This window comes from Panthera leo, chromosome B1, assembly GCF_018350215.1.
Source record: "Panthera leo isolate Ple1 chromosome B1, P.leo_Ple1_pat1.1, whole genome shotgun sequence".
Lineage (NCBI taxonomy): Eukaryota > Metazoa > Chordata > Mammalia > Carnivora > Felidae > Panthera > Panthera leo.
Window position 1 is genome coordinate 170,601,179 of NC_056682.1, and position 18,193 is coordinate 170,619,371.

The window sequence follows — 18,193 nt, forward strand, 5'->3', positions numbered from 1 at the left end:
TGCACAAGCGGGGGGGGGGGGGAGTTGCAGAGAGTGAGGGAGAGAGAGAATCCCAAGCAGGCTCTGCGCTGCCAGTGCAAAGCCCAGTGTGGAGCTCAAACCCACGGACCTGTGAGATCATGACCTGAGCCGAGGTCAGGAGTTAGGTGTTTATCTGACTGAGCCACCCAGGAGCCCCAGGGTATGCTTTTATCTGCTTCTCCTTCTCCTCAAGAAAGTGTCTTAGAGCTTAAAGAACAGACGTGGACATAGTCATCTTCTGTTGGGTTCCGAGTACCTGGACCCTCATTTCTCTTCCCTCCGATTTTTAACGTACAACAGTACTGCACAGTGGAGTTTATATCTAGCAAAGAAACAGAATTCCAGTATAAACTAACAATTTTGCACTTGCAGTCTTTGTTATACAGATTTTTCTCATTATCTCATTTATTCTTACTACCAAGATAGGACAGGGGAATGAATAATGGGTTTCTCTAAGAAAAATTAAAAAGTGACTAAGTGAAGTAGGTTCCTTGGACTCACGAATCAAGAAGTCAGATTTCATATGTCCTGACTCCCTATCCAGTGCTCTTTCAACAAGGCCATGTTACCCCTCAGCCTTTCTCTTTGCTTCTTAATGGGGCCTGCCAGGATGTTCCCTGCTATCTAGGAGGCTTTTGCCCTAGGAGGGCCTTCCGCTTCTCAGGTAGGCTTTGCCAAATGACCTGTGTTAGCTCCGAGGGAAAACTTGAAATCCTTTCTCCAAAAACTCATGCGTTCTACTTCAAATGAAATCATTTTCCTTAGCCAATTTAACAAGATCCTTACTCTTTCGTTTCCTTTAATTATCTTTTTTTTTTTTTTTAAAAGGGGGAGCTGGAGAAGACCATCTGTTTTATGAGGCAGTTCATCTCTTATGTTTTCTCTAATAGATATATGAAGGCCCAGTTAAGCAAATTAAGGCTTCATCTCGTTCTTGTTTGGGATTGTTCTGTTTGGTGCTTTTACGTCACTGCCATCGGCATTTCTTGGTTGTGTATCTGGGATGTCTTGGAGTGCAGATTTTATGAAAAGATGTTATCTTTGTTCCATGAATTGCAGGCACTGTGTGCCATTTTCGATATAGTGCCAAACTATCACAACAAGGTTCTTTGCTTTTTTAATCCCTTCCTCTCCACCACAAGAAGTCCTATTAACATGTTTTCTGAGCTGCAGAGTAAAATCTTGTCAAATATAGCATGGAAGGCAGATGGGTGGTTGCTGTCTTCCTTTTCACCAACTCTAAACCTAGTCTTTCTTAGTAAAACTAAGCTTTATCACCTCTGACGCCAGAGGCTTCCTTTATGAATAGAAGTCATATGCAGTGAGGGGGTGGGAGGGATGGGGAGATGGGGTTACTCCTCCTTTCCTCCCTTCTTTCCTCCCTTCTTTCCTTCCTTCCTTCTTTCCTTCCTTCCTTCTTTCCTTCCCTCCTTTCAATGTATAGTATGTACATAGAGAGTTTCATGTACAAACTTTCCTTCTTTCACATTGACAATAAATAACTCTTTGCTCTGAATATGAAAATGCTTCACTCATAAAAGAATTTACCCAAATCAGCAACACACAAAGGTTTGGAAGACATTTTTCTAAATCCTGCCACCCAGAGATTACTGCTGTTAACATTTTAGTGAACTATTCTATACATTCCTTCATGGACTATTTATTGAACATCTGCCATCTGCCAGACATTAGGAATATACTGATGAGTGAAACAGAGGTAGTACTTGCCTTCATAGAGCTTTGCAAATAGGGGAGGGAAAGGTAATAAAAGAGAGACTATGTAAATTATATATGTGTGTGTGTATATATGTGTATATATATATATATATATATATATATATATATATACACACACACACACATACATATATGTTTCTAATTCAGATGTGTGCAGTTCTTTTATGTCTTATATAATTTGAAAATAATCTTTTACCCTCTTTTGAAATAGTATATTATATTTGAATTTTTAAAAGCATGTCTTTTTGGCATGGTTTCATTGTAAGGATATCACTCTGTTCCTTATTCTTTCTCTTTTCATAGTGAGTTTATGGGATGTAATCTTGCTAGTGTTCTGTACTTTTATAAAATTTTATAGAAGTACAGAACACTAGCAAGATTACTACATCCCATACAAACATACTATTTAAAAAAAAAAGGAACAGAATAATATTCTTATGGACAATGAAATCATGGCAAAAAAGACATGCTTTAAAAAATTAAAGTATACTATTTCAAAAGAGAGTAAAAGGATTATTTTCAAAATTATATAAGGCGAGAAAGAACAGCATACATCTGAATTAGAAAAATTCAGAAACGGGGTGCCTGGGTGGCTTAGTTGGTTAAGTGTCCAACTCTTGGTTTCGGCTCAGGTCATAATCTCATGGTTAGTGAGTTCAAGCCCTGCATTGGGCTCTGTGCTGATAGTGTGGAGCCTGTTTGGGATTCTCTCTCTGCTTCTCTGTATCTCCCCTGCTCGCTCTCTCTCTCTCGCTCTCTCTCTCTCTCTCTCTCTCTCAAAATAAGTAAACTTAAAAAAAAAAAGAGTAAACCATGTATTTTAGAATATCAACCTAGAGCAACCCATGTCAAGATAATCCAGTCAACATACTGCCTTAAAAAAAACCAAAACAAGAGAAAAGGTCCTTTGGGTATGTAGACAAAAAGAGAAAAACAACAGAATTAGGTTGTTCTCAGACTTTCTGACAGAAACACTTTATGCCAGAAGAAGAATGGAATAACATATTTACGGCACTCAAAGAAAAGATGTGAGCCTGTATTTTTTAAGCCTAGGAAGATTGACCTTCAAGTATAAAGAACACCAACTATTATTAACATGCAAGAAGTCATGGGAGGAAATATTGTTCCTATGAGCTCTTCCTAAGAAATATCCTGAAGAGTGAGCTTTCAACACCAAAAATAACCAGGGAAAGAGAAGATGAGCCTGTAATATCCCTAGGCAGGAGCAAGGAAGCTATCAAAGATTGGGGCCATGTCAGAAGGACTCAGGAGCCAACCTAAAGATGATCCTAGTGGTAAAAACTGGGACGATTTGAGGTTCAGAAATGAGGGTTGTGAATATGTTTAAATCCATGACCTCTCATGATATGAAAAAAAAATTATTGGTTACCATCTGAGGTTAATGGAACACCAATTTGTTAACCTTGAAAGTAGTCAGAAAAGAGTCAAGTATTTATCCTGCCTTTCTTATGTGAACTGACTACTGGATAACCATGTAGTAGATGATGGGAAGAATCTCCTAAAATTTTTCCACTCAACAAATGAAAATGAAATGAGAGAATTAAAATATTACCATTTTTTCAATCTCTGTTTATTTAATGGATCCAAACGGTGAGTGACAATGACTGCAAACATTAGAAATCGGTGAAAACCAGATATTATGTGCTTCCTGATGAAAGAGCATCCCACCAAATGGATTGAATCTCAATTTTTTCTCAATTTTTTCAAGCCTCTGAATCCAGCTGCCAATTTGCAGGAAATTCAGAGGACAGTGCAACGTGTTCACTTGTATTGTGAGTATGCAGTCAGCAGAATCCATACTGTGGAAACTCCATAGCTCATCTGGCCCTGATTTTTTTTTTTTTAATTTTTAAAATTGAAGTAGAGGTGACATGCAGCGTTATATTAGTTTCGGGTGTACAACATAGCAGTTTGACAGGTCTCTCTATTATGGTATGCTCACCATAAGTCTAGCTGCCATCTGTCACCATACAGAACTATAACAGTACCATTGACTGTATTTCCTATGCTGTACCTTTCATGCCATGACTTACTCAGATCTGGGTTTTTTAATGAATAAATTGTAAGGTAAAGAAAAAGATGGAGGGGGACATAAATTACATGTAACTTAAAAGACCTATGAAATTTTTAAAAATGGGAAAGAATTGACTATATTGACCAAGGTCATACAGTGGGGTAATGAAATAATAAAGAAAAGCAAGGAAATAATTACTGTAAGTTCAAGATAGGTTTGTTTACTTTTGGAACAATGGAAGAAGTTCATGGAGGGCCTTCTGGGGTGGCTAGAAAAGTCTTTTTTTTTATCTGGGTGGTAGTTGTAAGAGTGTTTTCTTTATAATAACTAATAAACTATTTGTTTTGTATAATTTTCTAAATGTGTTTTATTTTACCACAAAAAGACTTTTTTTAAATTTATGAAAGAATGACACTATGCCTGCTACCTTTATTTTAACTTTTCATTATGACAATTTTCAAACATACGGAAAAGTTAAAAGTACTGTGTATGTAATGCCAGTATACTCATCACACTGTTTTATAGCTAGTTTTTTTTGTTCAATAATACTTAATAGAGATCTTTCTAGATAACTATATATAGAACATCCTCACTTTTATTTTTTTATTTTTATTTTTATTTTTTTACGTTTATTTATTTTTGAGACAGAGAGACAGAGCATGAACAGGGGAGGGTCAGAGAGAGAGGGAGACACAGAATCTGAAACAGGCTCCAGGCTCTGAGCTGTCAGCACAGAGCCTGACGCGGGGCTCGAACTCACGGACCGCGAGATCATGACCTGAGCCCAAGTCGGACGCCCAACCGACTGAGCCACCCAGGCGCCCCTCCTCACTTTTAAATAATGCATAATACTCCACCGTAGAGATGTAATTCAGTTTCCTATTGTTTTTTTGTTTCTGATTTTGTTCCTAGTAGAAATAATGCTTCTAGTATGACCTTATGACACATCCCTAAAATTTGCCATCACAGGGTACTCTGACATGCTGAGTGTACATGGTTGTGTGTTGTGTATGAACAACGGGAGAGACCAAAGATGAAGCCTGTATTGATCAAGACATTCCTGTGTAACCCAGGGAGGGCAGGGAAGAACTTGGTTCCCCACAGTGGGATCCTCACACAGCAGCATACCTGCCCTGGATTGATTGAGGTTTAATCCCAACGGCTCTCCTGTTATCTCATTTTGACTGTTGTGGGTATAATTCATGTATCATTTATCTATTACCACAGTAATGTTGCATGATGAACCACCGCAAAATTCAGTAGCTTCAGCAATAGCCGTTGGTATCTACAGGATGGCCGAGGGATGTTCACGGTATCTGCTGGGCTCTCTCATGGTCCTGCAGTTAGCTGCAGGCCCAGCATGCAGCCCTTGGCAACACTCTTCCACGTGTTTGATGAGCAGCTGGCTTAGGCCGGTCTAAGATGGCCTCGGCCAAGAGGATTCATCTATCTTACCTAAGACTCCAGCATCCTTCCGAGAGGCCAACGTGGATGTGTTCTCATGGCAGTAGCACAGATCTTAATCGTTTTTCAAGAGGCTGGAAGTGGGCCATGCTTTTCAAGCTCCTGTATCATTCTATTTGCCAACCTCCTAATGACCAGAGCAAGCCACACAGCTAGGCCATAGTCAGTGGGAAGGGGCTACAAAGTTAGGGGGCAGAGGGAAAGGATACAGAGAGGTGTTAATTGAGGCCATTGATGCAGTCCACCCTCCAAAGCCATCCAGCAGCATATTTTGAATTGGTACTTCTTAGAAGCATTAAATATTGCTGTTATTTCTAAACTGCAGGTGTCATGCCTTTGAAGTGTGAAAAATGGGGGTCAAATATATTTGCGGAGGAATCATAAAGCTTTTGCTTCATTTAAAAAAATATTGTTAAGAGTTATAAAGGTAATTCATAAATGGAAAAGTCTACCTTTATTCTGTTTTAAAAGTATTTCTTTTCCAATTTTGGTATTTTCCCCCCTGGGATACATTCCAGGAAACAGAGTTTTCTTTGCGCATATTTTTTGATAGTGTTCTTGGAATTGGTTTTAAAATCTGGCACTGAGAACACCGAATCAAGTAAGATAAAGAGCTAGAATCACAAATCAGTGTCCTTACGGGTTTTTGTGTAAGATATGGACATTAGAGATAGGATTAGTCCTTGCATCTTTATTGCTGAGAACTTTTTTTCTATTTTAAGTTATGTAAGTGGAGAATTTAGGCTTTTCCAGAACAGTGATTCTTAACAGTAGATAATATAGCTCCCAGGTATGTGGATGGCAAGAAATTGTTACTAGTAATCATATCTCAAAACTTTTTTTAAAAAATCAAGTTATTTTCATTGAGTGAAATATGGTATGCCACACCTCTACTTCTCTGTGGAAATACAAAATACTAAAAATAAAATTTTGCATATGCATATACTTACTAAATACTCTTCATTATGTATGCATCACAAAACTTTACACACTTTAGTTGTTTAATGGAAACTGTGTGTATTGTATGCAGTAGGCAATTTAAAGGATTTTTCAGAGTTCGACTGTGGAGTCATCTGATGCAGCTGTTCCAAATTATAGATCTGAAAATAGAGATTAAAGTTCTTTAGGGAAAAACATTTGAAACCTTAAAGGATAATTGAATCAGTATGAATTTAGAGATAGGTCCCATCCTAGAGTGCAATGTCTACTTTAAAAGTATTTATCAACGAATCCAACCTTGTATATTTTCAGGAGGGTTAAGCGACAGTTTTTTGACAGCCCTTCCTATGCTTGGCAGGTTACAGTAATGACTTCAGTAATGGCAGAAAGAAAGTTCCCATTATAATTGTAGTTCTTCGCTCCATTCTTGGACTCCGTTTATTATTTATGAACATTTTCACAGAGGGCAGGACAGGGCAGGGAGGGAAGAAAGAAGATGTGGGCCACCAAAGTTTGCCGAACACTTACAATGGGTATGCAAAGATCCCTAGGACACCTCCCTTTCTTTCAGAAAGCTTACAGCCTTGTTGAGAAAAGAGGTCATATGTGTAAGAAAAAATAATATCTGCCAGGCACTAAGCAAAGCAGGCAGGCAACCTGGTGTATCTCATTTGATCCTCGTAGTAACTGTCAGATGGATGGTAACCACGATTTGCAGTTGAATAAGATGTGCTTCAGACCTGAAGTACTGGTTCAAGATCATATAGGACCTCAGTGTCAGAGTTAGGAAGTGGAGAGATAACTCTGGGCTGATGTTATAATTTTCACAGCTGGGGAGGCTGGAAGTGTCTACAGCGCAGCGCCCCTTAGAGACTGTGGAAGGAGGCCCCCTACTTGCATTTCTGGGTGGAGACCAGGGCACCCTGTATAACAAAGAATATTTCACTCTGCAAAGCCTATGAACACTGTACCAAATACTCAGGTAGGCAAACAGCGTGTTTATAATTGCAAGAGCCTAGAAGTTCTAAAGTATTTTTTATGGCTTTAATATACACTACATATTCTAGAAGTGGAAAGTCCTTCTAATTGTTAGATGACTTGTATTTAACATTTTTTGGAATTTTCTTAGAGTTGTTCAGCGTTTTGAAATTGCTGTTATTGACAGCAGTGCAGATCATGATTTCTGGGTTGACAACACAGCACATGCCTGGCTCAGTTTGTATTTATAGTTGTTGCACTCACAGCAATCTACCCATAGATCATGATTGCTAGTGTAGTTGGGCCTGAGATTTGCTTATTGAATTGTATCTCTCCTTTTATTTCTCCTTTTCTGGAATTCATGTGTATATATAGTTTACTTATCTATGAATTCCACTTCAAGATAGTAAAGGGACCTTACAAAATAACTTGTTATAGCAAGGGATTGTTTCTGATCAGATTACAGTGGGTTAGAGTTTTCAGGAAAGTAACTCTTTGAAGGCAATGCAGGATTTAAGTAAATGAGAGGTTCTAGAATCAATTGGGTATTAGATTGTCAAGGGTTAAAAGAACTTTATTCTAGAGGTTGGGTTGGGATTCTCCCCCTCTGTCTCTGCCCTCCACCAAATAAATAAGCATTAAAAAAAAACAATCAGGTAGTTCAAAGAAAATTTTATCAAGGATGCAGTACTTAAGCTGTATCTAAATGGATGAACACAAGGAAGTTTTCATTTTTTTCTTGGAAAAAGAAATATTACCCATAACTTTAGCTTACTTAGGAATAGTTTCTCAACCTTATAGTTAAAAAGATCAGGCAGTGAGAGCAGGAAAAGATCCCAGTTTTATTCAGGGTTGCTGAAAGCTGGCTGGGACTCCCCCATTGCAGATGGTAGTTGTGTTGGGCAGTGCCCTCTCTGCCCACAGTTTTCTCATCCCTCAGACAAGGATGGTGACTTGCTCTTGCTGCTTCTGGAGTCTGCATTACCCCTTATGGTTTTCCTACCCTGCCGACCTTTTTTGAATAGTAACTAAATTAAACCCACCTCAAATTATTCAATTTGATTGTATCATCTCTTCCCTACTTGAAACCTCATAGGTATCGTGTGTAATTAAGAAAAGATAAAATATACAATAAAAATAAGGGGAAAAAGTTTTTATTCTAAATTACAAACACAGTATCACAAATAAAAAGAATAATCAGTAACACAAATAAAAAGAATAATCAGTAACACAAGTGGAACACACTAAGGGCATGATTAGTGTGAGAGATGGCATTCTTGGTCAGGGGCGTATTATATTGACAAAAATGAAGACATTGAGGTTTGGATTGTTATGACAGGAAAAGGTGAGGTATATATAAAAATTTGAATTTATTTATATCCCATGGGAAAAAAGCATATAATCTCATACTGAACCAAATACAAGTGGGTATTTAACTTATATACTTACTCATTTGTTTAATAGTGCTTCCATGATTTCTGCTTCGGGACGTTCTTCTGTGGTCCTTTTGGACATTTTTTGGGCTTTCGTGGCATTATCACAAAGCATATGAGTGTTATGGATTTTCATTAATGGGACACGTGAAAACGCTGCTGAAAGGGAAACTCTGGTTACTAGGTTGTTTCACTTACATAGTTTTATGCTTTAAGACCTCAGCTGTATTGGGGCGCCTGGATGGCTCAGTTGGTTGGGCATCTGACTCTTGATCTCGGCTCAGGTTGTGATCTCACGGTTCACGAATTCAAGCCCCACATTGGGCCCTGCACTGGCAGTGCAGAAGGAACCTGCTTGGGATTCTGTCTCTCCCTGTCTCTGCCCCTCCCCCTCTTGTGCTCACTCTCTCTCTCTCTCTCTCAAATAAATAAACTTAAATAAAAAAATAAAATCACAGCTGTATTCTTAACGTGGAGCTTGTAGTGGCCTACGCAGGTCTCTGTGTCTTTGAACTCAGTATGTGATTTCGTGGAAGCAGAGACACTTGTTCTGAATGCTAGCAGACCTTCCCTCGCTTTACAGCTGAGGTGACATTTCTGCCTGTCTTTGCTTTTATGGAAAAGGTAAATAATACTTTGACTAGGGCATTGTCTCAAACTCTGTCTGCATTCCCTAGATCAGTGCTTCTCCAACAGAAAAGTAATGTGAGCCATATATGTAATTCGGAATTCTCTAGTAACCACAATTCCAAAAAAAAAAAAAAAAAAAAAAAAAGGGCAAAGGGCGCCTGGGTGGCTCAGTCGGTTAAGCATCCAAGTTCTGCTCAGGTCATGTTCTCGCAGTTTGTGGTTCTGAGCCCTTCGTCGGGCTCTGTGCTGACAGCTCAGAGCCTGAAGCCTGGTTTGGATTCTGTATCTCCCTTGCGCTCTCTCTCTTTCTCTCTCTCTCTCTCTCACTCTCTCTCTCTCTCTCTCTCTCTCAAAAATAAACATACGTTTAAAAAATTTTAGTAAGTAATGAATCAGGGCAAAATTAATTTTAACAATATGTTTTATTTAATTCAGTCTATCCAAAATATCATTTCAACATGTAATCAATATTTTAAAATTACTAGTGAGATATTTTACTTTTTTTCATGCCAAGTCTTCAAAATCAGTGTGTTTTACGCTTCTAGTACCCAACCGGGATGCAGAATTTCAGTAGAAATACTCGATCTGTATTAGATTTCATAAACTATATTGTTGAAAAAGTAGATTCACCTACCCAAGAAGTTTCCTTGAAGAATCAAGTTTAGATTTAAATTAATTATAATTAAATAAAATCAGGCATCCCTTAGATGCACTAGTCACCTTTCCAGTGTTACTAACTTCTGTTGCTTCTAGTGGCTACCATGTTGGACAGCACAGCTACAGATTATTCTTGAAACCATACTTGGGGTGCGTGGGTGGCTCAGTCAGTTAAGCAGCAGACTTCGCCTCAAGACATGATCTCACAGTCTGTGAGCTCGAGCCCCACGTCAGGCTCTTGTGCTGGCAGCACGGAGCCTGGAGCCTGCTTTGAATTCTATGTCTCCCTCTCTCTCTCTGCCTCTCCCCCAGTCACACTCTTTCTCTCAAAAATAAATAAAAATTTAAAAAAATTAAAAGAAAACATACTTGAGTGCTTTTATATTTTTCAGGTTATTCTTTATGCAGAATTAGCCCATTCCACAAAGTCACTGGAAACCGTTGCTCGTTTAGGTTTATTCATCAAGGATATAAATGCCCAGGGAAACTCTGCATGTTTGTGTATTCCTGGGGCCAGGGAATGCCTTGCATGTGGTAGGTGTATAATGTTTACTCAGCTAAATCCTGTTTAGTCCTCAAATTGCAACTTAAATTATACTTTCTCGGGTAACTGTATCCTGATTCTCCAGTCTAATATTCTTTTTCTTATACACCGATGTGAATAATTTTGTGATTAATGTCCATCTTCCTGACTGGTCTGTCTATAAGTTCCATGAGAGTGGGGAATGGTGTTTTCATCACTGAAGTATCCCCCGCTCCTAGCATAACCCATGCACATATGGAATAAATGTTGGTCAGATAATAATAGCAGAGGACCATTTAAAATATGAAGTGATTATCTGAATGTCAGTTCATACCTTTATAGAAGTTGGAGTTTGTTTCAAGTTGGGAAGAAGGAATATTTTTTTTTTATTTTAAAGATTAGATGCACTGAAAAGTATGCAGATTCTTAGCGTTTGTTCAAGCCTTTTTACTCCTCTAAGTATGCCTCTTCTTAGCTTTTTCTCTGTTTATTGATATTCATTTTCTTAAAATAGCTGTCACTTCACATCTGTCTCTACTTATAACTTAAGGTGCACTGAAGACAAAAACTTAAAAAAAAAAGAAAATTGTAAAATACTTTTCAGGAGCTGAGAAAGGCATAGGACAAAAGCAAAGGTACATAAAGGCAGCATGTTTTGCTGTTTCAGGACAATTTAAAATAAACCCACCCTTTTAATTATACCAGAGTAATGAGCCTTACACACAATATGTGGAAATATAATTAAAAATGTATTGTGGGTCAGTAGACCAAGTTGTCAGGTCATTATCTGAATCATAAAGTTGGGGGTAATGCCCATTAAAGGTTACTAGTTTGGAAAGGTTAGAGTAGACTTTAGTCTTCACAATATAAAGTTGTACAATTTGAATAATGCTTTAGAAAACCGCCAGCATTTGACTTTTTCACGAAACATCTCACAGAACTATAATGAGCATACAGAATTTTGCACGTGAGGGTAGAGCCTGGTGAGCTTCCATTATCCAGATCAAGGAACAGCGCTTAGTATCATAACGTCCCAGAGGCTGCCCTCCTGCTTCTCCCTTTTTCCTGCCCTCCAGGGTAAACCACTGTCCTGACATAGATAAGTTTTTCCTGTTTTTGTACTTTATATAAATGGAATCTTACAGTATCTTCATTTGAATTAATATAATAGATTATCATTCCAAGTGATATTCCTGATAGCAGCTCATTGAAAACAAGGTCTGTTTTCAGTTTTCCTTATTATATATCTAATTTGGTAAACTGGCAGTTTACCACTGTGTCTAGTTCTTTTTCTATTCCTTTAAGAAATTTTCTGTGTAGATGCTTGGTGTGTGTGTGTGTGTGTGTATGTATGTGTGTATGATGTGTGTATGATGTGTGTATGTATGTATGTATTTACTTGCATATATATATGTATAGGCTTTTCAGATTTTTACTCAAATGCGATTTTGCCCTGCTGTGCATGTTATTCATCTCATAGTGCTATGTCTTGAGACCCTTTCATATCCGTTCATGTAGATCCACTTTGTTTTTCCTAATAGCGGCACGGTACTCTTTTGTACGGATGTATCATAATTTAATGAACCAGATGTCCACTGAAGAACAGTTAGTTACTGATCTTTTGCTTTTAGAACAAGAGTCCATGTAAGTTTATCTGTAAAATAAATTCTCAAAAATGCAGTTGCTGTACAGTGGGGTCCATGCATTTTAAATTTGCTCAGATATTTCTAAATGGCCCTTCAAAAAGTTTTGCCGGATTTTAATCCCATTGGCAAGTTTTGAAAATTCCTTTTTCCAGTGTTGTTGTTTTAGGTTACGTGTTATAAAGCTTCTTAATCTTTGCAGGCCAGTAGAGGAAAACCAATGAGTCCTTGTTATTTAAATGTGCATTTTCTTTACTTTTGAGTGAGGTTAGTTATTTATGTGTTTATTGGATATTTGTGTTTCTCTGGGGACTTGTCCTGTTCTTTGCTTATTTTCCTATAGGCTTGTTTATGTTTTTCTTAATAATTTCAAGGTAATCTTTCTGTATAAATGAAATTAGCCCTTTTAGTCATAGTATTATTTTTTTTTTCAGTTTTTTTTTTTGTCTCTGTTGTATTTATAGTCACTTTTTATTCCCAAACAGAATGTTTAGATTCTTATGTGGTGAAATGTACTAGTTTTTTCCCTACTGCCTTCTGAATTGTGTGTTTTTAATGAGAAAAAGCATTGGAAAGTTGAGACACGTAGGTAGATAGATAGATAGATAGATAGATAGATGATAACTCTAGCCTGGCATGGAAAAAAAAAATCTCAAGAAATGTTCATGGAAAATGTGGTTGAGCAGAAATTCAAATTTCAGTCAAATGTGTTGTGATCAACTATAAATAAACACAAATTTTGATATTATCTGCCAAAAATTAACATTTTTGACAGCTTTTGGAAGAATTTTCAATGCTATGCTTTTTTTCTTTTATGCTTTGTTATTTGGGTTTTAATTTCTCAAATGATCCCTCTTTTCAGATTTCAAATTATAACTTATTTCCTGCTCCACTGCTGGCGTCCAGTGATCCATGTCAGAAGTACTTCCAGGTCAGACACACTTCCATGTTTTTCAATGCAGAGAAGCAGTTGAATATTAAAATTTTAACAAATATCAATGATAGACGGTTGTTTTGATGTTAAACATGGTTTGCTAAAATGACGTTTGCTTTTTATCGTTCACTCATGTAGTGGAAAAGTGGATCGTTAAAATAAGATAGAAGAATCAATTGGACCTACCTGTATTCGTGTAATAATTGCATGACTCTAGTAATAGCATAATGTAAAAATATTTTAGTTGATTATAACAGGAAACTAAAACTATGTCAAATTTTGCCATCTAGCATTGTACTTGATAGCCTGTGAACAGTTACGTATGAACAATGAAGTGTCGGTGGTGAGTCTCCATAAACAGCATCTTGGCCATTGTTGGGTTTGTCTAGAATAGAGCTCCCCGATTCAGTATTCTCCTTGATCTATGCTAGTTAAATTCAGGCCTTAAGAAAACCACCATAATTTTATTGTATATCCGTTTCTTTGTGTCATGATGGATGCTAGTCCACACACGGTGTGGTGTGGGATTTAATTCTTAGCCTCACAGTAGTGTAATAAGGAAGAAGCAATTCCGATAACATTTTGTCTTTTTTTTTTTTTTTAGTGTTTGTTTATTTTTGAGAGAGAGAGAGAGAGACAGAGCACAAACAGGGAGGGCAGAGAGAGGGAGACACAAAATCTGAAGCAGGCTCCAGGTTCTGAGCTGTCAGCACAGAGCCCAACGCAGGGCTCAAACCCACAAACTGTGAGATCATGATCTGAGCCGAAGTCAGACGCTTAACCGACTGAGCCACCCAGATGCCTCTCGATAATAGTTTGAATTAAACATAGGATAGGATTGCAAGTGAAAGATGAATCTGACAGAATCCATATTGGTTAGGATACAAACCACTCTGTAAATTCTGAGTTTTTAAGTAAGTAGATTTAAATTATGGACAAATAGCTATTAAAGTCCCTCAGTTCTGTAGTTAAACTCCTTATGTACATCCGAGCTGTTTTCTCTCTTACATAACACTGCATGATCTGTTTCAACAGAGAACTAAAATAAAACATAATAGAATAAACACTAAGCTCAGTAGAGGTGTATGAGTGACAGGTAGTATCCTTTTTATACAAAACAGTCAAAAACCTAAATTCACACAGGAAAATTAGGAACTCAGAGCTAATTTTTAGAGGCCATCTAATCACACTGTGATAATTTAGGGGCAGGGAGTAGATTTTCTTGTAAATACGTGTTTGAATAGGCATATTAATTTTGGAAAATCATGGCAAATACATGTGTCCTTTTAAAAAAAAATACAGTTTAAATTGTTGAGAATGATCCTTCTAGGACTTCTTCAATATTTAAAATCTTTTAATGCATTGCAACATAGGCTCAGTATGGAGACTGTAAGAACAAAGCTAGCAAGTATATAAAATGATGTGTTTTCTTCTAAATGGAAGTAAACTAATCAAATAACTTCTAGGAATTTCTAATTGTCGCTTATATTTTATTATGCTAGTGTATTCATTCTTCCTAATGGTACTCAAATTGCTTTTATTCATCGGTAGTTATATAAGAGATAATGACCCTGTTACCCAGCACAGTTTTTTAATGGCAGCTACTACTATCATGCAATGGTATAGGATGGGACACATTTTACAAGGAAAGCGGTATTCTTATTTCAGTGGAGTATAGATTCCAGTCATTTTTTTACTTGAAAAGTCAGATGGCAGCTAATTTGGGAAGATCTGGACCAATAACTGGGACAAGGTAGCCTTCCATCCCATTTCCTGACTCCCGGGAGCTATGACTAGAGGGAATCTTTTTTTTTTTTTTAATGTTTATTTATTTTGAGAGAGAGCGCGCACAAATAGGGGGAGGGGTACAGAGAGAGAGAAAGGGAGAGAGAATCCCGAGCAGGTTTCACACTGCCAGCGCAGAGCCCAACACAGGCTCGATTCCACAGACCGTTGAGATCGTGACCTGAGCCAAAGTCAGATGCTTAACTGACTGAGCCACCCAGGTGCCCCAACAAGGAACCTTTTAAAAAATAAACATACCCCAGAACATATGCCATTATCTGCCTGGAAGAATCCCTGTTGAACCAGCTGGCGGCGTAGTCAAGGAGTCTGCCATTGTATCATGCTCCCTGTTGGAATTCACTTGAGGCCCAGCTTTTCAGTTCCTGGGTCATTACTTTATCACTCACCTGCTTTTTCCCACCTAAACCAGTATTCCTAAGCGTGATCATTGACCACATTCATCGGAGTTGGTCATAAAAGTCTAGAGCTATATTTACAAAATACATTAATCTTTCAAAGACGTTGAGGCTTTTCTAAACAATGAAAATGGCTTAGAAATTGAGAAGGAAAAATATCCTTGGGATAAGCATATACTGTCTCAGTGTGGCTGCTTTGAAGGTCATAATTCTTATTTGAATACACACATTCTGATTTGTGTTTCCAAAATGACTAATCTTCACATTTGCCAGCGGTGATATTGGAATGCCAGGTTTTCCCTCATCTGCAGTGCCTTTCTCACCTTGATCCACTGCCCGACTCCTACCTACTGTTTAAGATGCAGCTTAGCTGTGATTGTTTTGGGGAGTACCTTCCTTTAACCTCTTTCCTGTGCAAATACCTTTTTCTCATAAGTCTCTCTGCCTACTTTAGCCATTGTGAGTCTGTTTAATAACTTTATCTTCTCATTGCCTATTCTGACTTTTAAAAAAAATTTTTTTTTTAATGTTTATTTTTGAGAGAGAGAGAGAGAGAGAGACAGAGCACAAGTTGGGGAGGGGCAGAGACAGAGGGAGACACAGAATCCGAAGCAGGCACCAGGCTCCGAGCTGTCAGCACAGAGCCCGATGTGGGTCTCAAACCCACGAACCATGAGATCATGACCTGAGCTGAAGTCAGTTGCTCAACCAACTGAGCTACCCAGGCACCCCTGACTGAGTTTCTTGAAGAAAAGTATCTGGTACATCTCTCTTGAGTCTCCTCAGTTCCACTGGGGATTTTTAACAAAGTGAGTCCTCAGGCAATTAAGTTGAGTGGGCATGGGAAACTTTTAGGTGGGTAAGACCTGGCTGTTGAAATCTTCCTTTTATCCTAGGAGCCTGGGGAAGCTGCCCTGTGAATCAGCTGTGGGAAGCTGCTCCTTTGGCTTTAAAAACTTCCAAGGTTCTAATCCTGTGATCTCCCTGCCTCCATGACCCAAGCTGCCTCCTCATAACCTTTACCTCTTTTGTTCATAGAGAGGTTCTTATCATTTTTGTCACATTGAGAGTTTACTTTCATGAGTAATTTCAGGAAACCAGCTTTATTTTGCCTCTCCTTCCTAAAAGAAAAAAAAAAATCTGAGTTATTTCATTTCCTTACTACTTAGAAGTCTAGTTCAAAAGGCAACATTCCTCAGGGTAGAAGTATTGCTGTTAACTCCTCAGTGGAAATAAAATTGTGTAGCAGAAAGATGAAGAAGCTGTGAAGTTTCACTGAAGAGCGGGGCCAACATTGGGTTTCCTGGGGCCCATTTGTCAATTTCCAATTTTATAAGCGTGTCATGGGAGCAGAGGGAGAGCGGCAGGTTACGGAGAGGAGTTTCCTGTCATTACTGACAAAATTTTTCTTTGACAGATGCTTAGAGGTCTCAGAAAAGAGAAAGCGGAGCGGGTAGGCTTAAGTACAGATTCCAGCATGAGTTTGAATTAGGACGTCATCCAAGTTACGGGGTTACATCTCCGTGCTGGGATCTTTGTGACTCTGGGGTTCAGGAAAGCTTTGTTGATCGTGGAATTTGAGTAACGCTGGCTTACCTAATTTTTTTTAGGTCTCATAAAAAATACTCTGTTAATTAACTAAGGTGGTTTTTTTTTGAATTCCTAAAAGGAGAAGGCCAGTTTAAAGTGGTTTAAGCACACACACTCCAATCGATTGATTTTAATTCCCGAGAAGTCTAGAGGCATCATGTTTCAAGTATGTCTCGTTTTAGGGATTCCAACACTGTCGTTAGAGCTTCCTCCTTTCTCTCCATCTTACAGATCTGCTTGCTCATTTGTTAAGTTCATGCTAACTCAGTTTGCCTCTTCATGGTGACCCCTTGAAGTTCTAGACTTATATCTTCCAGTTCAAGAAAAAGAGCACCCCTCCTCTGATCATTCCGGCAACAGTCTTAGGATTAGCTTTGTGTGGGTCGCATGCTTTTCCTTGAGCCAGTCACCATAGCCATGGGGATTTGCTACTCTGACTGGCTGGGCCTGGGCCGTGCCCTCCACGAAGTATGGGGCAGCGTTATCTCTGCCTGAAACACGTGGGCTGAACCCGTAGGACCTAAGCTGCATGAAAGTAGGTGTTTTTATTTTGTCAGGTTTGCTCGCTGCTGTAACCTTAGCAGTTAGAACCGTATCTACTGCATGGTCATGCACACCAGAAGTTCTGTTTAACGAAGGAATTAGCATGTAGAAAGGTTGATTCCCCAAGAAAAATTGTGGGGCTGGTACCAGATAAGGAGACATCCATGCCAGGCTGTAACAGATGTTTCTCCATGTGGATGCAGAGCGATGGCAGTAATAATATTAGCTCTTGTCACACTCTGAACTCAGCTTACACCTAGCTCTAGAATAGGAAATGATCCTCCTGAATTGACGTGGAGCTTCATAACAGCATGATGAATAGATGTAGAAGTGATGGCAAAGTCTTGGGGCCCCGTCCAACCACCAGAAATCCAGGAGAAGCAGAACCACTTCTGTACTGAAGAGTCTCAGGGTTACTGGCATTTGCTTATCCAGTCCTCATTCATTTTGCTTATGTCGTGCACTGTGATGTTCATGGCCTTGAGAAGAGCAACTTGCACATAGCAGATGCTCGATGGATATTTAGTTAACGAATGGGTGAATGGGTTAATGAATCAGACATTTGTTGAGTACTCTTACATGCCAGGTTTTGCGAAAGGTACTGGAGGTTCGGAAAATTTTTAAATGAAGGGGAGATGCAAAGCAAAACGACAGTGAGGTGCCACTTCATACCTACTTGGATGGCCATCTTAAGAAAGACACAGAAATGAGTGTTGGGGAGGTTGTGGAGAAATTGGAACCTTCATACACTGCTGATGGGAATGTAAACTGGTGCAGCTGCTTTGGACAGCAGTCTACAAGTCCTCAAAGGTCAAGTGTATTTCATTATATAACCAGCAATATAATATAAATATAATTGGCCGTT

The 18,193-nt window shown here is 38.5% G+C and overlaps 1 protein-coding gene across 10 annotated transcripts in view; it reads left to right on the plus strand.

Annotated features, from left to right (window-relative positions):
* The window catches only part of APBB2 (amyloid beta precursor protein binding family B member 2), a 383,377-nt gene that overhangs the window by 168,192 nt on the left and 196,992 nt on the right, over positions 1 to 18,193 (plus strand). For 2 of the 10 annotated variants that reach the window (XM_042936521.1, XM_042936522.1), the window contains one exon: positions 12,923 to 12,991. The exons of the other annotated variants lie outside the window; for them this stretch is intronic. In XM_042936521.1, the coding sequence (XP_042792455.1) occupies positions 12,973 to 12,991 (19 nt within the window). In that variant the 5' untranslated portion in view covers positions 12,923 to 12,972. The remainder of the gene's footprint in view (positions 1 to 12,922; positions 12,992 to 18,193) is intronic. 10 annotated transcript variants of the gene reach the window in all.